Consider the following 15,661-nt stretch of genomic DNA (forward strand, 5'->3'; position numbering starts at 1 on the left):
ATTATTCAATAACTAATGGTTAAACTGCTTTCATACGCCTATGGATCACGAAATAAACATAGCGTAACACTAGATGTCGAATGTCAAAAGAGGGGGGTTGTTCAATTTATTCTGTATGCTTGTCAATATCAATGAGAAGGGAAAATGATGAAAGGATACATTACTATGATTACAATGATAGCTTTGATGAAAACGTTAAAATGACCGAGCGATGAAGGGGGAAAAAGTAGCAATCACTTGTTTATCTCTTGGCAAATGCCTTAATGGTTACAGCATCCTCCTCTATGAGCACTACTGCCCATGGTATGGGCAATCTTTTCCATCAAGGCTTTATCATCCTCACTGGGCTCTTGATAATCTCTAGGAGCAGGGTTTAAAATTCTGCGCAAACTACTAATAGTCATATCCAACACATTTAAAGAGTTTTCATCAAACATATGTGCAGAGCTCACAAATCCATGCAAAGTACCCAGCACGCGCATGCAGTTCACCTTGACGCCTGCGTCCAATAACTTGCGAGCAAACTCCTCGCCCTCATCTCTAAGTACATCAGCTTCTGCTGTGACCAAGAGAGTAGGGGGTAGTGTTTGAAGTTGTTCCTTCGTAGCTTTAAGAGGACAAGCTAAAGGATTCTTACGTTCCTCGTTGTCTTTGCCTGGGACGTAGAGATCCCAGAACCATTCCATTAATCTGCGATTGAGTGGATATTCCTTAGAGAATTCGAAATAAGAAGATGTATTGAGTTGATCATTGGTGACAGGGTAAAACAAAGCTTGGAATTTGGGCTTGTGTTCTAATTCACGTTGTTGAGCGAGCACTTCATATACAAAGAAAAAGAAATTTAGCTGACTTTATCCCCGCTCTAAGATTCTATTCCCATTGAAACTTACAGCAAAGAGCAATCGCCAAGTTACCACCAGCTGAGTCACCAGCAACAGCAATACGCGCAGGATCCACTTTGAGGAAGGCGTTGGCGGGGTTCGCAAGCCAAGCATAGGTAGAGTAGCATTCCTCGACAGCAGTAGGGAAAGGACCTTCAGGAGCCAAAGAGTAATGAACATAGAAAACTGCACAGCCAGCTTCAACAGCGATCTAGATAGCCGCGCTTTTAGTTTCATTTTTACTGTTTTTCAACAAAAGATATTGAGCTTTACCTTGGGACAGATGTAATCGTAAGCTTCATCAACCTCTAAAATCCATCCACCACCATGCCTAAAAATAGTAGAAGATACAGTCAACTTACAAATCAATACATAACCACACATAATATTCATACACAATAGGCGATACTTTACAAATAGATAAGAGCAGGAAGAGTATCGTTATGACTACATGGAGGTCTATAAATAGTCAAATTGACCATCTTTCCATTACAGAAAATACTCATATCTTCACGATCAGCCTTGGGACGAGGATATTTGGATTTGTCTAAAAAGTTTCCTCTGGAATTAGCACGGAAGGCTTCAACTGACAGAGGGGCATTTGGATCACTAGGTGGAAACTTTTCTAAATAAGCTTGGGAGGTAGAAGATAATTTCAAATAAGAAGCTCCCATAGTTGCTATTGCTGTTCTATATGTAAATGATATGAAAAGAAGGGAAAAGAAAGAAAGAGAAAATTAAAGAAATAAGCAGCTTTAGCAAAAGCTCAATTAAATAAATTTTTTTGATGAGCAAAGATCCTACAATGAGAAACCAAAAAGAAAAAAAAAAAAAATGACTGAAATGCCCGGAATAAATATTTTTTTGGTTTCAAGAGCCATAACGCGCTCTTTCTTGCTTTCACGGATACTAGTGGATCATGCCATGACAAGACCTTTTGGCGTTGTTAATGCCAAATATAATTGAAGGAACAAAGACAATATACCTACTATGTCATTTATTAGAACGTTTTGTCTAACTATCCCTTTCATTCAATGTTCTCGAAATTTCGAGGTTATCTACAGCTAATTGAAGCCAACGATCTGACGGCGGCACTTACGGTAGATGGAGAAAATAAAGCATCCACACAAAAATTACTTAATGCCGCTTTATGTTTAATAAACATAGTGATTTAGGACCTGAGTTACACCGAAAAGAAAAGTGAGCTTTTCTGTGATTTGGATGCATACAGAAAATGGATATTGAAAAAATAGCGGAAAATTTCTTTTACCGTGCTTTGCGTTTGCAGAAAATGGGGGCCGTACAATTTCTACAATCCGTAATGATAGTTCGGTGAAATCATTGATCCTCCCAATGACAATATTTGGCTTTTCGGTACACGTTTTGACCTCTTAATACAAATCTCTCGGCCAGACCCTAGTATTTTGAACCTACATATCTATATTATTGCTTAATACGTTGCATATCTAAGCATTTATTAAAGAACTTCTATGAGTGTCTTATTCATCCCTCGACTAATTCGGCGATAGTTTTTCCCGCTCTTTGATTTTCGATCAGAATTTCTCAATGAAAGTTAGAAGGAGAGAGTAAGGTAGCAAAGACAAAGAGACGTGTTGTTTTTTTTTTAATAGTCCTCAGTACTTGCTTAGATTAATAACAATATAAATGGTCTGTTAGCCTACGCTTGTTTATAACAACTTCAAATTGCTCCAAAAACAACGAAAAATGATATGTTCTTTCACCATGAGGTTATGAGACTCTCTTCCATCAACAAGCTTGCGTTTCTCCGAATCAGTAGTTTGAGGAACATGTTAAGAGAAAGTATTAAGATCATACTGTGAGCTACATCCGCAGATGCTGAAATTAGTGCCTCAAATAGAGAGATGATCATTTTAAATAGATACTCGATATTAGCTCTAATTCTTCGGATTGTTATTAGGGTTATCGCGTACTCAGTCGCTACTTGGGTTAATAATGATAAAAGCCGTTTTTAGATTGAAGCAGTAAAAGACGTTCTGGATCAATCTACTTATGGTTTTTAGTAATGCTCAATCACTGATGTAGAAGCTACAAAGCCCATTTATTATATTACTTGTTATATTCAATTATAGTATAATATGTGAGAAATCTAGAGAAGGTCTGATGCCTAGATGAAAGAATTCCAATCAACGTGCCACCATTCCATAGCATTCGGTATAAGTTCATGCGGTATGGATATTGCTCTTATTATTCAAATACATTTAGTAAGCGCTATTGTGCGTTAAAATGTTATTAGAGAAGAATAAAACAAAAATATTATCTTCACGATTTATAAATATACAAAGAAAAAAAAATTGAAGATGAAGATATGAGGATGAATTGTTACGAGATGGAGAAAACCAAGTTGAACGCTATCGCTTACGAAGATGATGAGATTGGATAGTGTTTAAGGGACGGCCTTGCTTGATACCAAATGGCAAACGTTTATCCTTGTACAAGTCCATCTAATTACCAATCAAGGCTCCAACAGCATAAGGGTAATATTTCAGGGCTAGTACGCCCTGAGGGTATCATAAAAGCGTTGAAAACATGATGAAAATTGTGGGTATGAATGCGGTGGCGAGACAAAGCAATCTAATTACCGTCTTCGTCAAGTTGCACAGATAGTATCTCGCTTCAAAAATTATCCAATTGAACCACTACGTCCAACATTGTGTGTTGGCTGCATGATCCTCGACAGATTATGTGAGATATCTTTCCCTTACGCAAATGCTTGACATTTCATTGATGCTCTTGCCATTAAGCCTATTACAATTGGCTGCTTCTGTTACAACAACATCAATGAGCTTGAGCATGTTATGGTATTTCCATGCCTCTTATCAAACTTGGTTTTGAATTGGACCACACATTCAGCAAGAAAGTATGGCATTATGATCAAAAAATCATGTTAACATTTGTATATCAGTTGTACACATTATTCTGCACTGCTTATACAGTATCATGTTGATAACGCATTCTTAACTGATTAGATTAAAAAAACGAGTACTTTCCTCCCTTTCTTAACGAGAACTTCGTTTGTTGTCGAACGCTAACTTTTCTTTGATCCTCAATGCATGAAAAAAGATTAAAGATGCTTATTTCACACTTCGTCTGCAGCACCATTTGTAACATCTCGCGTTGACACTTATTAACAAAATCAATAAAAAATCGATATATCAACCACATTTGTTCAAAATTCATACTTAAGAAAAATCACATACTTCGGCTTTAGTAAAGACAGTTACACTTCTTAGGTATACATGCACATTATAATTCAAGACTGCAGATGCACGCTTCCTTTTCAAAATTCTTTAGAAGAGCCTTGAAATAGATGTCTGCGAAGATGTTGAAGTTGTGAATCAACCGTTGCTACGTCGTGAAATGGAAACATGTTTACAAAATAAACCACGCAGGTTCTATCATTTGATAGATTTTACCTGGAGTGTTTCTTTATTCGTTTCTCTGTATAGTGCTTTTCAGAAAAGAAGAGTAAGAAAGCGACAAAGAGTAGTTCGCTACACTGTGAAATCAGAAGAGGGGGATATTACTCCCACTGCATTGCAAACAAACCAAGCAAGTGCACACTGAATATAACGCTTTTATACCAACTGTTGCCTAGCCTTCTTTACTCATTGCTACACTTTGCAGATGCGCTCTTCATTCATTCTCTTACGATGAGTCATTCACTCCGTTTGACCAAAGTGTATTTTGTTCAGAACCACATTCTATTTCACAGTAATTTCACATCGAACTATTGGAAAGTCCAGCAGTAAATTGTACACTTCAGCAACATATGCATTGTTCCATTACAAGTATCACTCAAAACTGGCATCTGCACGGTATTTTTCTATTTTTTTCTTTTTCTGCTGCTGAATTGCTTCAAGAAAAACGGCCCATTATAACAAATTTAGACAAAGACAAAAAATTTCGAATGAAAAAAAGACAGGTTGTAAAGACAAATAAAAGTGGCAAAATCCGGTTTTTATTAATTTAGTAAAATGAGTTATAGATTGTTTGACATATTGGCTCATCCTTATACTATAAGCATAAAGACTTAACAGGTGGCACCACGTGTAGGTTTGTCAAATAGCCACCCACACCCGGCCGTCGCCGCCCCAGTTCTGAGGGGATATTAATAGATGGGTTAAGTTACATTTACGGTCAGGGAACTTCCAAAAGCACCGGCACCCGGCCGTCACCGCCCCAGTTTGCATGTGGGATATTAATAGGTGGGATAAGTTACATTCCCGGTCAAGGAACTTCCAAAAGCACCGGCACCTACAAAAAAAAAAAAAAAAAAAAAAAAAAAACTAACCCACCGTATCTAGCCATTATAAAAAGAAGGATACTTCAGTAATCAGACTTATTTGAATGGATATAATAAACGAATAGGTAAATGTTAAAACCAATACTTACACTGAAAAAATGCTGAAAAGAAGTGTTTGAAAAAAGAGATGATGAAGAAAAGAGATGATGAAGAAAAGAGTATGATGAAGAAAGAAAGAAGAAAACGAAAAAAAAGAGCAAAAATCAGCTTATTTATAAGAAAAAAACAGGCGTATTTTCTTTCTTGGGGAGGAATTTGCACCGTCTCCATTTTGTTGATATTGCATCTTATTAGCCCTTGTTTACATGTGAATTAAGGGGGGTATCATCATAAGAAGAGAAAATTTTTTTCTTTGCTCTTTCGATGATGTGTTACAAGATAAGGCGAAAACGTCCAATTTTGGGTATTGATGCAGTTACTTTTTGCAAGTCGTTTTGCAGACTTGTAGCGTCGTCGTAGTAGCACTTCAATAACTGTGAAAAAAAATAGATGCACTTTTACTTTTAACATCTTCTTTGTCTTAAGAAAAGAGATAGTTACTGATATTGAAGAAATGGCACACTCTTTCTCAAAAGACAAATAGACTTTTACATCTGTACAACAGTTTCATGTATCCTTGCCTCCTATATAAATAAACTGCTCTATAAAAAAAGCTCCTTTCTATGCATTATGGAAGCTAAGCATAAACTTTATTAGCTTTACTATTCCAATTTGAAACGGAATGCTATCTTTCTTACCATTATCAATCCATCAAAAAAGGCATCCTTTTAAGAACCAACGGACCATTGAGTTTCGTAACTTTGTAACACATCTCATGAACTCATCCACATAAGCAACAACAAAAGATATTCAAAGGATACTGCCCTCAATTACAGGTACTACAGTCTAAAAAAGTGGGACATCATCTCAACTCCTCGACAAATATGCATGAATACACTAAAACTTTGCAGTGCTTGTCTAAACGTAAATCCTTCTTTTTTCTGAGCTCTACGATTGCAATTCGTTGTTCAACAAACAACAACGTACAAGCTACATTGAATGTAACCTATGCTGACAAGAATCAGAAGAAGTTTTTTAAAAAAAAAACGCATTATTGTTATGATGATCATGTATGATTCTCCCTCGCATCTATTGCAGCTTGAAGTGAACACAATAGCAAACAGTTAAAATGAATGGGAGAAAAGCGATTTATGTATTATGAATTACAATTTGCACAGGTAGACGGAAAACATAAGAAAAGAAGCAAGAGGAATTCCTTATGACACTTACTTCCACCGATTAACTGAGAGCAGTGTACTATTCATGGTAGCAAAAAAAAAAGATATATGAGAGTCATGCTAACATGAAATTTGCGTGGTAGAATGCATAATGCTCGCAAATTCGTCACGCATTTTGCGTGCCACCACAAAGTAAAGCTGGTATAGCCGATGCTACCACGCAGATTGCGTGCTGCCATGAATAGAGCAAGGGCGCAGGACTTTAAACATTTGAGATTTCCGCTTACATTCTACCAACTCTCATGAATGAATTTTGACTAAGTTAAAACAAAAAAAAAGAGAGTAGACAGAGTCTCTTATATGTAGACTAGTAATATATATATTAGAATTTCCTTGACAAGAAAGTGGTATGGACGGCAATATATAATAAGCAAGTGCAGAGTATTGTTGTTGTAAATAGAAGCATCGATGAAGAATAACGATAGCCAAAGATAATGTCCTTTTTCTTCTGCTTGGTGCTTCCTTACCAATTTCACCAATTTCAGCCTTTTGAGCAATAAACAAAACTTTACCGATATATCGCTTTTGCAACCATTTGGGCTGTTGTTTCAATTATTTGAGGGCTTTCTTCTTTCATTTCTTTCTTTTTACAAGGGCTTTTAAAAGCAAACGAAATACTGTTACTACATCTCAATTTCTTTTCATAATCTGCTCATTTGGCCACATCACCGACAAGATGCACAATGAATAGTGACATCTGAGTAATTAAGGCAGGCTCATCTTTGCCATTACATTGCTGCTTATAGTTTAGCTTGTTTATTAACTAGGATTGCAAGGTCGTATGAAGAAAGTGAAGCAAACGACGTCAAATACGCATAATGCCGATTACTTCTCATTTAGCACTGCGAACGACAACTAAATAACCTTTCCAAACAGGTATTTTATTTTTGGCCCAGAAAAAAAATAACTCTTCGTTTTACAACTCATGGTCAGCAGACAATATATATTTATACCATATCTTCAATTGACACTTTTTTTCTATAGAACTCAACCTTGTGGCCTTTGATCAAACCCTTTCTTCAACTGTTTCAATGTCTTCCGCTGGGCCAATACCAACGCTCTCAAATACAGTTGCAGCCTACCTGTGATATTCTTAGATATCAGAGTTATTATTTTATAAGTTTTTAAATGTAGAGACTGAGTGAGTCAGCGAGACCGAACAATAGTTTTTGGATGATTTTATTTTGGTTTAGAAATTGAATGGTCTTTTATATGAATGCGAGGTTAAACTGAGCTTATAGTGGAATTGAGAAAGTAGTAGTGACAACCGAATAATATTGTTCCGTTAATGAATTGTACAACGCCACTGAGATATATCTAGATTACCAGTAAGGTTGAAGTGTGCCTGATGAAATCTCATTTGTCCCAGTGTGCCTGGAATCTTATTTGTTCCAGTACACTATAACTGGTAAAGGCAGTAAATCTGGATTGTTTCTCAGATTGTTATATGAATTAGAGGTCAGAACGTGACACTACCATTGCAAGAAAAGAAAAATACAGTCGTTTATGGTTGCAAATAATCTGTTCCGTACCTTATCAGGTAATCATACAACATTATTTTTTTACTTCATAACCTTATAGCACCAACTTATTCATTTGTTTTACTTCTTTCTTCTGCAATAATTAAGAGTAGTAGACCGTAAAAATATCAATGATACCCAGTTGTCAGGTAAAAATTGTCACTGTCATTCATACTGGACCTTCGTCAATCGAATGATCCACACGCTTACTTGTAGGAGTACTTAATTTTGCTGTAGGAGAGTATGTAAGAGCATTATCTGAACAAGCATACCAGCTACTTCTTTGCATGCTAGCATGCTATTTTCAACGCAATTTGCGTGCTATCATGTTTAATGCACGGTGAAAATGTAAACGGTGAATTATGATCAAAAATCACTTTGCAAAACGTCGTTTGAAGTCGACTTCAAGTGAAGCACTCTTTTGCGTCATTAAAGCTGATTGCGTGAGCCTGGAATCTATTAGTTAGAGAAAAATTACTTACAAAAATTTTAGTCGTAGGATTTCACGACCGTTCAATCATGATTAGCATACAGGCACCAAGTGACACTGCAACATTCTCCACCACTTCCACCAGCAACAGCAACAGCAATAACAACAGCAACAGCAACAGCAATAGCAACAGCAACAGCTAATATATCTGGTCAATGCTAAAGGTTATAAGATTCAAGAAGACAATAAAACCTACCAAACACAACAATGGAAGCTTGCTTTATTCAGAAAGTTGACACAGCGTGACCACATAAAATATGAAACAGGTGATATTCATCGGTGTTTAACTAGTTTGACAACTGTGATATAACCTTCAACGGAGGAATAAGATAATAATAACATGCGGGCATCGAAGTAAAAGTGCGTCAGATCATAAAACTGATAATGAGGCTATTTTGCAGTTACTTTAATGTAGAACTTTCGATAGAACAGTTTTGATTGCCACATATCTCACTTTTTGTCGTTTTTGGAGCAAATAACAGCTGTTGTGAACAAGCGTAGGCTGACAGAACATGCATATTGTGATCAATTTAAACAACTGCAAGGCTACCAAAAAGACCTCACCATATCCCTTTATTTTGGCAACCTTTCTCTCTACCCTTCTTGAATCCCTTTGAGAAAAGTTGGTCGATGATGATGGCTATGTGCGCAAACACCATTGTGAAGCAAAGATAGCCTTCCTGCGTGCATTATTGTTAAGGGTGGAAAGGACACACATAGAAGTACTTTAATAAATGCTTAGATTTGCAATCTACTAAGCAATGATATAGATATACATCATATGATAGGTTCAAAATACTAGGGTCTGGTCGAGTGATTTATATTGAGAGATCAAGAAGCCAAATATTGTATTAGAAGATCAAGGATCTGAATCCTCTTGCGGATTGTGAAATTTGCAATACGGCACCCCCATTTTCTGGATTCCCAAACGCAAGCACTTTATGTCACGTTACTTCATCAGTGACGTTTTCAAAGTGGAAAAGAAAGTTGTTTATTTTAACAATAATAATTTTAAAATGGGTGGCGTCTGCGTTGTTTTCTACCTTCTTCTTTCTTGTTTCTTTTCTGTAACCATTTACTGCCTACCCTCATCAATACTATCTCACACTTTTATTCTGCAATTTTACAGCAACAAAAAAATCATCGGAATAAAAAGGCTTTAGGCTGGAGGCTATAAACAAACCAACTAAATAACAATGCTTTATTGGCCGAAATTCTTAATTACTGGATACGCCATCACGAATACAGTTGAAGCCTTTATTCCATTGTATCTGGTACATCAGTTACAGTTGTCACTACTACAAACATCAGCTTTTGTTGCTGCGCTTTATTTCTGTAAATGCCCGTTTTCAGGTTTCTGGGCGACGTATCTAGATCATAGCCGTTCCAAACGACGATGCTATCCCGTCACATTATTTCTTTTAGCTTTGATAGCCTCTATTGCTTTTTTGATTTTATTTGTTGTTTTACCAGCGACAAGAACAACAGCAACTGTGATGTCCGGGCAACTACATCCTTGCCTATTACTAAGTGTTTCGGCGATTATTTACGGAATCTTTTATCAGCCTTTGGGAATATTGATAAACAGTGCCATCATTAAAAAATTGGGCGATTTTCGAGTTCTATTTTTCGGTAAAGTATTACTTTATAAGGTCGAGATAGAAAGGAGGGCGGAGGGTGAAGGGCGGACAGTGCTTACTTTATCAGCTAAATTGAAGTATAGACCTGTACTACTACTTTTACTTGTAAAGAAGTTCTATACGTATCACTCTCGGGTCTACATATAATGACGTGCATTATCTTTCAAATTACCTTTTATAGGCTATTATGTACGCTGGGGCCAATCTGTTACTATCGTTATGACGGGATTGATAGGAATATTGATGAAATATTTATCGGCTCTTTTTGCGGAAGAAGAACAACAACAACAACATAAATATAGTGTGATGATATACTGCGATGACAATAACCAAATGAAAGCTGTTACTCAAATTAAATACTTAAACAAATTGCTATTGATAACAGCCATGATTGGCTTGCTTTGGATTTGCATGACAGTGTTTTTTATTAAAGTGGAGCCAGCTACTGCCCCTGAACTGGATATAAGGGAAGAACAAGCACCTTTATTATTGAAGAATGCACTCCAACTGACAGCTGATCATGTATCCACATCAATAACATCAACAGTGGCCCAGCAATATCCTTATAACTCCATAATGGCAGCGACCATAGGCAATACCAGTAGTGGCGGCGGTGTTGGTGTAATTTTTGGTATGGGACTGTACAAACCTTATAGTTTGTTTGCAGAACAATTGTCCCATATATCAGAAGAAGATGCAAGTCAACTAGATCGTGTATGGACTAACAATAACACACCGACAGTCGATCATTCACTAAGGCCTGTAGATAGTCGTGATAGTGCACATTCTTACTACAGTCAGCAAAGCACCCATACAGCTATTTCAGGGCCTTATATCTATAACACATACTCTCGCCAATCTGCAGCAGCTAACAGTAGCATTTTGGACTATGATAGTTTTTTAGGTGCTCAGTATAATAATGAAAACAACACCAACAATAACAATAACTACATGTCTGGTACCACTATTGCGCCTACGAATGCTGTAGTGGCCTCAAATGCATTGGCGTTACTTCCTGCACCTACGCCCACCATCCCATTAGTAGCCTTTTATAGTCTTTTCATCTCTAGAAAACCGAAGGCTACAAGGTTAATAGAAAGCTATGGTCAAAGTGAAGACAGTTATGATAATATGGAAGAGCAACAAGTAGAAGTGGATGGCAATGAAGCTGATGATGAATCAAACTACTTCTATTGCTATAACAATTATTATCACCGCAATTCACTGCAGCAGCAATTACTGCAGCAGCAGTGGCAACAGCAACAGAAAGCAAAAATATGGCGAATGATTACCTTACGCCTTACACTGTTATGTTTAGGCACCATGTACAGTTTGCAAAATACCTTTCTTTTCGTCTATATGTATTCTCATCTGCAAATTGCCATATCCCTGATTGCTTGCTTGATCATGACTCATCTATTTTGTGGTGAATTGTTGGTCACATACATATTTGAAAAGGTATATATAAATCTACCTGAGTCAGGCATTTCGATAAGATGCACATCTCATTTAAAGCATGTATTTTTACAGTATTTTATACACAGATTAAACCTTATCTGTATCACAACAAGTGTGCATTTCATACTTGTCTTCTGTTCTATTGGCTATATGTGTTTAACACATGAAGTAAACCATACTCTAGCTATATGTTCATTATTCGTATTGCAAGCTCTTCAAGGTACAAAAAATGATAGAAATTTTCATTCAAAAATTGAAATAATGACGCTCAATTCATTTCCTTAGCCGCTGCTTTGCAAATAATATGGTTAAGCGGAATCGATCATGTGAACCTCATTTACTATCTGCAGTCCAACAGAATGAAACAAAGATCGATTCTATCAGCATGCTATAGCAGTATTGGTCCTACAATAGGTACTCTTTTGGCAGGTATCATCCTACATTTCCAACAAGAGCAGCGGCAGCAGCAGCAACCATTTTATGCTGCTTCTTTTTCTTTGAAAGATTATACCCTTATCTTTAAATCTTCTATTGCACTTATATCTTTAAGCTTCGTGATATCCTGGGGCTGGACCTTCAATCATGCTAATGATGTCGATGATGAGAATATCGGGTATTAGTATGCATATCTTTTCGTTTCCCTAGCTCTCACCCAAGTTCGTAACAGACTTCACTGTATATCCTAATTCCCACATTTGCTTTTTTTTAAAAAAAATCAAATCTACAATACATAAATATATGCATGTATCTGTTTTAAAAAAACAATATTAGGGTGGACTATTGCAAAGCCTCCTTATCAATGTTAAAACCATAATGTACTATTTTACATTTGATTGAAGCTTCTGATCTGTATATGATTTTCATATTCTGGAAAGGATCAACATATATCCTCCGAACTAGAAGTTACCCTATGTGTAAAGATCCAAAGCCTCTAAAACTGCTCTCCACAATACGTGGAGACAAAGAGGCAAATAATTTTTTTCTGTCATCAGAGCATAAACGAAGGTCTTAAAGCAGCCATATTTGAGCGTTTAGTTTATCTACAATAGATCAATTAAAAAAAGTTATAGTTAATTTACACAAAGTTCAATTTCCGTTCAGGCACATACACACCTTGCATTCTGTCTTTTTTTTTTTTTAATGGAAAAACTAACAATGCTAATTGTCTGTGCGTTTGGTAAAAACATCCTTCTTCCAACCACTAAGTAGTGTACTACACTCTTCATCTCCCACTAAATTATCCTTACTGCTGGATTTTGAAAAAAGGGAACAATAAGTGCTTTGATACTGTTCCTATACCTTCTCCCCATTGAAATTGTTTTACTGCCCCGACATGTCAAAAATCACCATCACCAATGAGCATAATGAATCCATTGTTGGTATACTCGAAAAGAAAATAGAATTGGACGTTGGACGTCCCAGACCTCGGATAGTTTTTATAGTGCATGGTATTTTAGGTAGATACATATCGTTACAGCAACTACAAGAAAGCTGTACAAAACACCTTACTCAACTTCAGTTTTCAAACCTCACTGTATATACAAGGACATAAGGATTACCTATTTCATAGAGTACTTGCAGAAAGGTTACCTTATTCTTCGTTCCGTTTTGATTTCAGAGGCAATGGTGAAAGTGGTGGTTCGCCTGGTTATGCTAATATTCAGGTACTCAAAAACCATAACGATAGAGAGGTGGGTCTTCTGATTTCCCCCACTTTTTTGATTTGAACAGGAGGATACAGACGATATTCATACTGTGGCAGACTATTTTGAAAACACTTTGGGTTATGAAGTGTATGCAGTTATCGGCCATTCTCGAGGCTCCCTGGCTTCTTTGAAATTTGCTACGACAAGAGAAAGACATGTTCCTCTTATCGTTAACATTGCTGGAAGGTTTAAAATGAGGGACAATCAGATGAGAACAAGCAGACCTCATATCGGCAAAGCTTTGGATGAGCAAGTAAAGTATCAAGCAATAATAGCAACAATAATTTATGCACGTCAGAATCTTTCCTCAAATACAATAAATAGCTGAACCGTTTCCTTTACCATACGTTCTAAAGGGATACTTTGATTGGCACGTTAAGCAACGAGACCGTATTGCTACTATCAAAGTAACAATGGCAGAAGTAGAGAAATTTTATTTGTGGTCTAATGAACATGGTAAGCGGGTAAAGCATATGAAGATCACTTATGTTTAAGAGCTTAATAACCTTGTATAACCTATATCGTGTATAAATAGTTGCTAGAATGCCTTTGTCCACATGTGTTTTATCATGTCATGGTTTAAGTGATACGGTAACGCTGATTAATTCATTTTAGTTTTTGATACCAAGAAAAGCACCAAAAAGAAAAGAGAAGTTTGATCAAACTGAACATTTTCTATTGAAATAGACTGTACCGCCTTACAATGCAGCAATGTTTGCCAACAGAATTCCCAATCATACTCTATCTCTTATTGAGGGTGCAGATCATAATTTCAGGGGAAAATTTGAAGAGTTAACTGTTGTGGTACTGGATTTTTTCCAAAAACATGAACACAACCAATACCAGAGAGCCATTAGTATGGGACAAGGATCCGGCTTGATAATACCTCGTTGGATCGATGTGGATGGAGTAAGGAACTTTCGTGATATTGGTGGATGGCCAACCAAGGACAAAGCAGGTTATATTCGCGAACGAGTAGTTTTTCGTTCAGCAAAGTAAGTTAATCTACCGCTTTGATCTAGAAAATAATGAAGAGTCTGTGCTTTCTCCCCTCCCCCCTTACTTACGAGCTGCTGGATTTGACTTTGACAGTTTAGCAAATGCAACTCCTGACGGCATTGAAAGACTGATTAAATTAAATGTCAAAGCCATATTTGACTTTCGATATGACCGAGAAGTAGAAAAGAATGGTATCTTAAGGTAATTGTCAATGCAACAAGAAGGTCTAATAGTCATTGTTCAGTTACCAAACGTCTGCGTCTTTTTCTGTGCAGGGAAATACCTGGTGTCTCCCATTTTGCTTACAATATGTTTGAAGAAGGTTTAAAGACACCAGAGGACGCGAAAGCCCATCTAATGGAGTATTTAAAAGGAGAAGAAGGTTTTGCGAATAGCTACATGTTCATTGTAGAAACAAACAAGAAATTGATCGGCAATATCTTCCGCTATATGAGCAAGGAATTATCTCCTAAGGACAGAAGTGCCATGGTTGTTCATTGCTCTGCAGGCAAGGACAGAACAGGCGTGTTTATTATGCTTCTATTAGGTCTCTGCGGTGTTGATGATGAAATCATTGCAAGGGAATACGATCTGACCAGCCTGGGCTATTTCGGTAAAGCTTAAATTTGGCTCAATGATGATCTCTTACTCATCATCGTATTTGAATGGTAATAAATAGGCTTTGAAAAGGATCTGGAGAAGCGAGCCGAAAACATGGGACTCACCGTCGAGAACTTACGTGCCGCGTTATCAGCTTCGTAAGTAAATAATTTAAATTTTTTTTCAACACTCTAATATGAATATTTGATCTCCTTGCCTTTCCCTGTTGATAAACTAATCAAGATTTGTTCCATGGTAATAGAGTTGGAGGGATGAGGTTGTGCATACAGCAGTTAAGAAAGAAGTATGGCAGCTTTGAGGATTATGTAAGAGATAAATGCGGTCTAACAAATGAAGAAGTGAACTTGATCCGTGAGCTTATGATTGTGCCAATTCGTTTTGAAGAGCGTCAGTTGCACAGACCAAGAATGTAGAATTATAGTGTTTATTGTAATGGCGTAAATCGGAAAAGGTTGGGAAAAAAAAAAGATTCTGAAGGCAATCTCAATAGAAACTCTGTCTTTATATGTTTATTAAACTTATATCAATGCGGATCAGTTATGTGTGCTTATTTTCCGTTCTCAATGTTTGTTGTGTTGATAGTATGCCCATGCTTGATGATGCATACAGAATCTGGGACCCATTATGCTTTTTATTGTATGCAAGCACAACAATCCGATTGCGTGGGCATAAGTGAATTCTAAGTTTTGCCTGTATAACTCTTTTCTTTAAGCATGTACAATCA

The 15,661-nt window shown here is 36.8% G+C and overlaps 3 protein-coding genes across 3 annotated transcripts; 2 read left to right on the forward strand and 1 right to left on the reverse strand.

The window, feature by feature from the left end:
* Positions 1 to 440: 440 nt before the first annotated feature.
* On the reverse strand, positions 441 to 1,399 carry BDF20DRAFT_807725 (Alpha/beta hydrolase fold-3; the record flags this gene model as incomplete). The annotated part of the gene is made up of 4 exons (XM_053076552.1): positions 441 to 817; positions 891 to 1,092; positions 1,155 to 1,212; positions 1,296 to 1,399. Coding segments are annotated over 4 exons (741 nt in total), but the record flags the coding sequence as incomplete, so codon positions are not given.
* An 8,156-nt stretch (positions 1,400 to 9,555) lies between these two features.
* BDF20DRAFT_861528 (uncharacterized protein) lies at positions 9,556 to 12,711 on the forward strand. Its single transcript, XM_053080582.1, has 4 exons — positions 9,556 to 10,145; positions 10,335 to 11,611; positions 11,684 to 11,831; positions 11,897 to 12,711. Exons 1-4 carry the CDS (start codon positions 9,710 to 9,712, stop codon positions 12,229 to 12,231), a joined length of 2,196 nt encoding a protein of 731 aa, XP_052938542.1. The 5' UTR covers positions 9,556 to 9,709; the 3' UTR covers positions 12,232 to 12,711.
* Positions 12,712 to 13,339: 628 nt separating this feature from the next.
* Positions 13,340 to 15,582, forward strand: BDF20DRAFT_861537 (protein-tyrosine phosphatase-like protein). The gene is made up of 8 exons (XM_053080583.1): positions 13,340 to 13,570; positions 13,642 to 13,773; positions 13,853 to 13,908; positions 14,005 to 14,312; positions 14,410 to 14,517; positions 14,592 to 14,929; positions 14,996 to 15,074; positions 15,179 to 15,582. The coding sequence occupies exons 2-8, from the start codon at positions 13,731 to 13,733 to the stop codon at positions 15,348 to 15,350; spliced, it is 1,104 nt and encodes a 367-aa protein (XP_052938543.1). The 5' UTR covers positions 13,340 to 13,570; positions 13,642 to 13,730; the 3' UTR covers positions 15,351 to 15,582.
* Positions 15,583 to 15,661: the final 79 nt, after the last annotated feature.

Source organism: Mycotypha africana (assembly GCF_025528875.1).
Source record: "Mycotypha africana strain NRRL 2978 chromosome Unknown BDF20scaffold_3, whole genome shotgun sequence".
Taxonomy (NCBI): domain Eukaryota; kingdom Fungi; phylum Mucoromycota; class Mucoromycetes; order Mucorales; family Mycotyphaceae; genus Mycotypha; species Mycotypha africana.

What these genes read in the sequence shown, in the direction of transcription:
- BDF20DRAFT_861537 (XM_053080583.1), top strand. Translation starts at nt 13,731, where the DNA reads ATGGCAGAAGTAGAGAAATTTTATTTGTGGTCTAATGAACATG. An exon ending in GTAGTTTTTCGTTCAGCAAA is followed by an intron (nt 14,313 to 14,409) that starts GTAAGTTAATCT and finishes TGACTTTGACAG; the next exon opens with TTTAGCAAATGCAACTCCTG. An exon ending in CGTGCCGCGTTATCAGCTTC is followed by an intron (nt 15,075 to 15,178) that starts GTAAGTAAATAA and finishes CCATGGTAATAG; the next exon opens with AGTTGGAGGGATGAGGTTGT.
- BDF20DRAFT_861528 (XM_053080582.1), top strand. Translation starts at nt 9,710, where the DNA reads ATGCTTTATTGGCCGAAATTCTTAATTACTGGATACGCCATCACGAAT. An exon ending in TTTTCGAGTTCTATTTTTCG is followed by an intron (nt 10,146 to 10,334) that starts GTAAAGTATTAC and finishes TACCTTTTATAG; the next exon opens with GCTATTATGTACGCTGGGGC. An exon ending in TCACATACATATTTGAAAAG is followed by an intron (nt 11,612 to 11,683) that starts GTATATATAAAT and finishes GTATTTTTACAG; the next exon opens with TATTTTATACACAGATTAAA.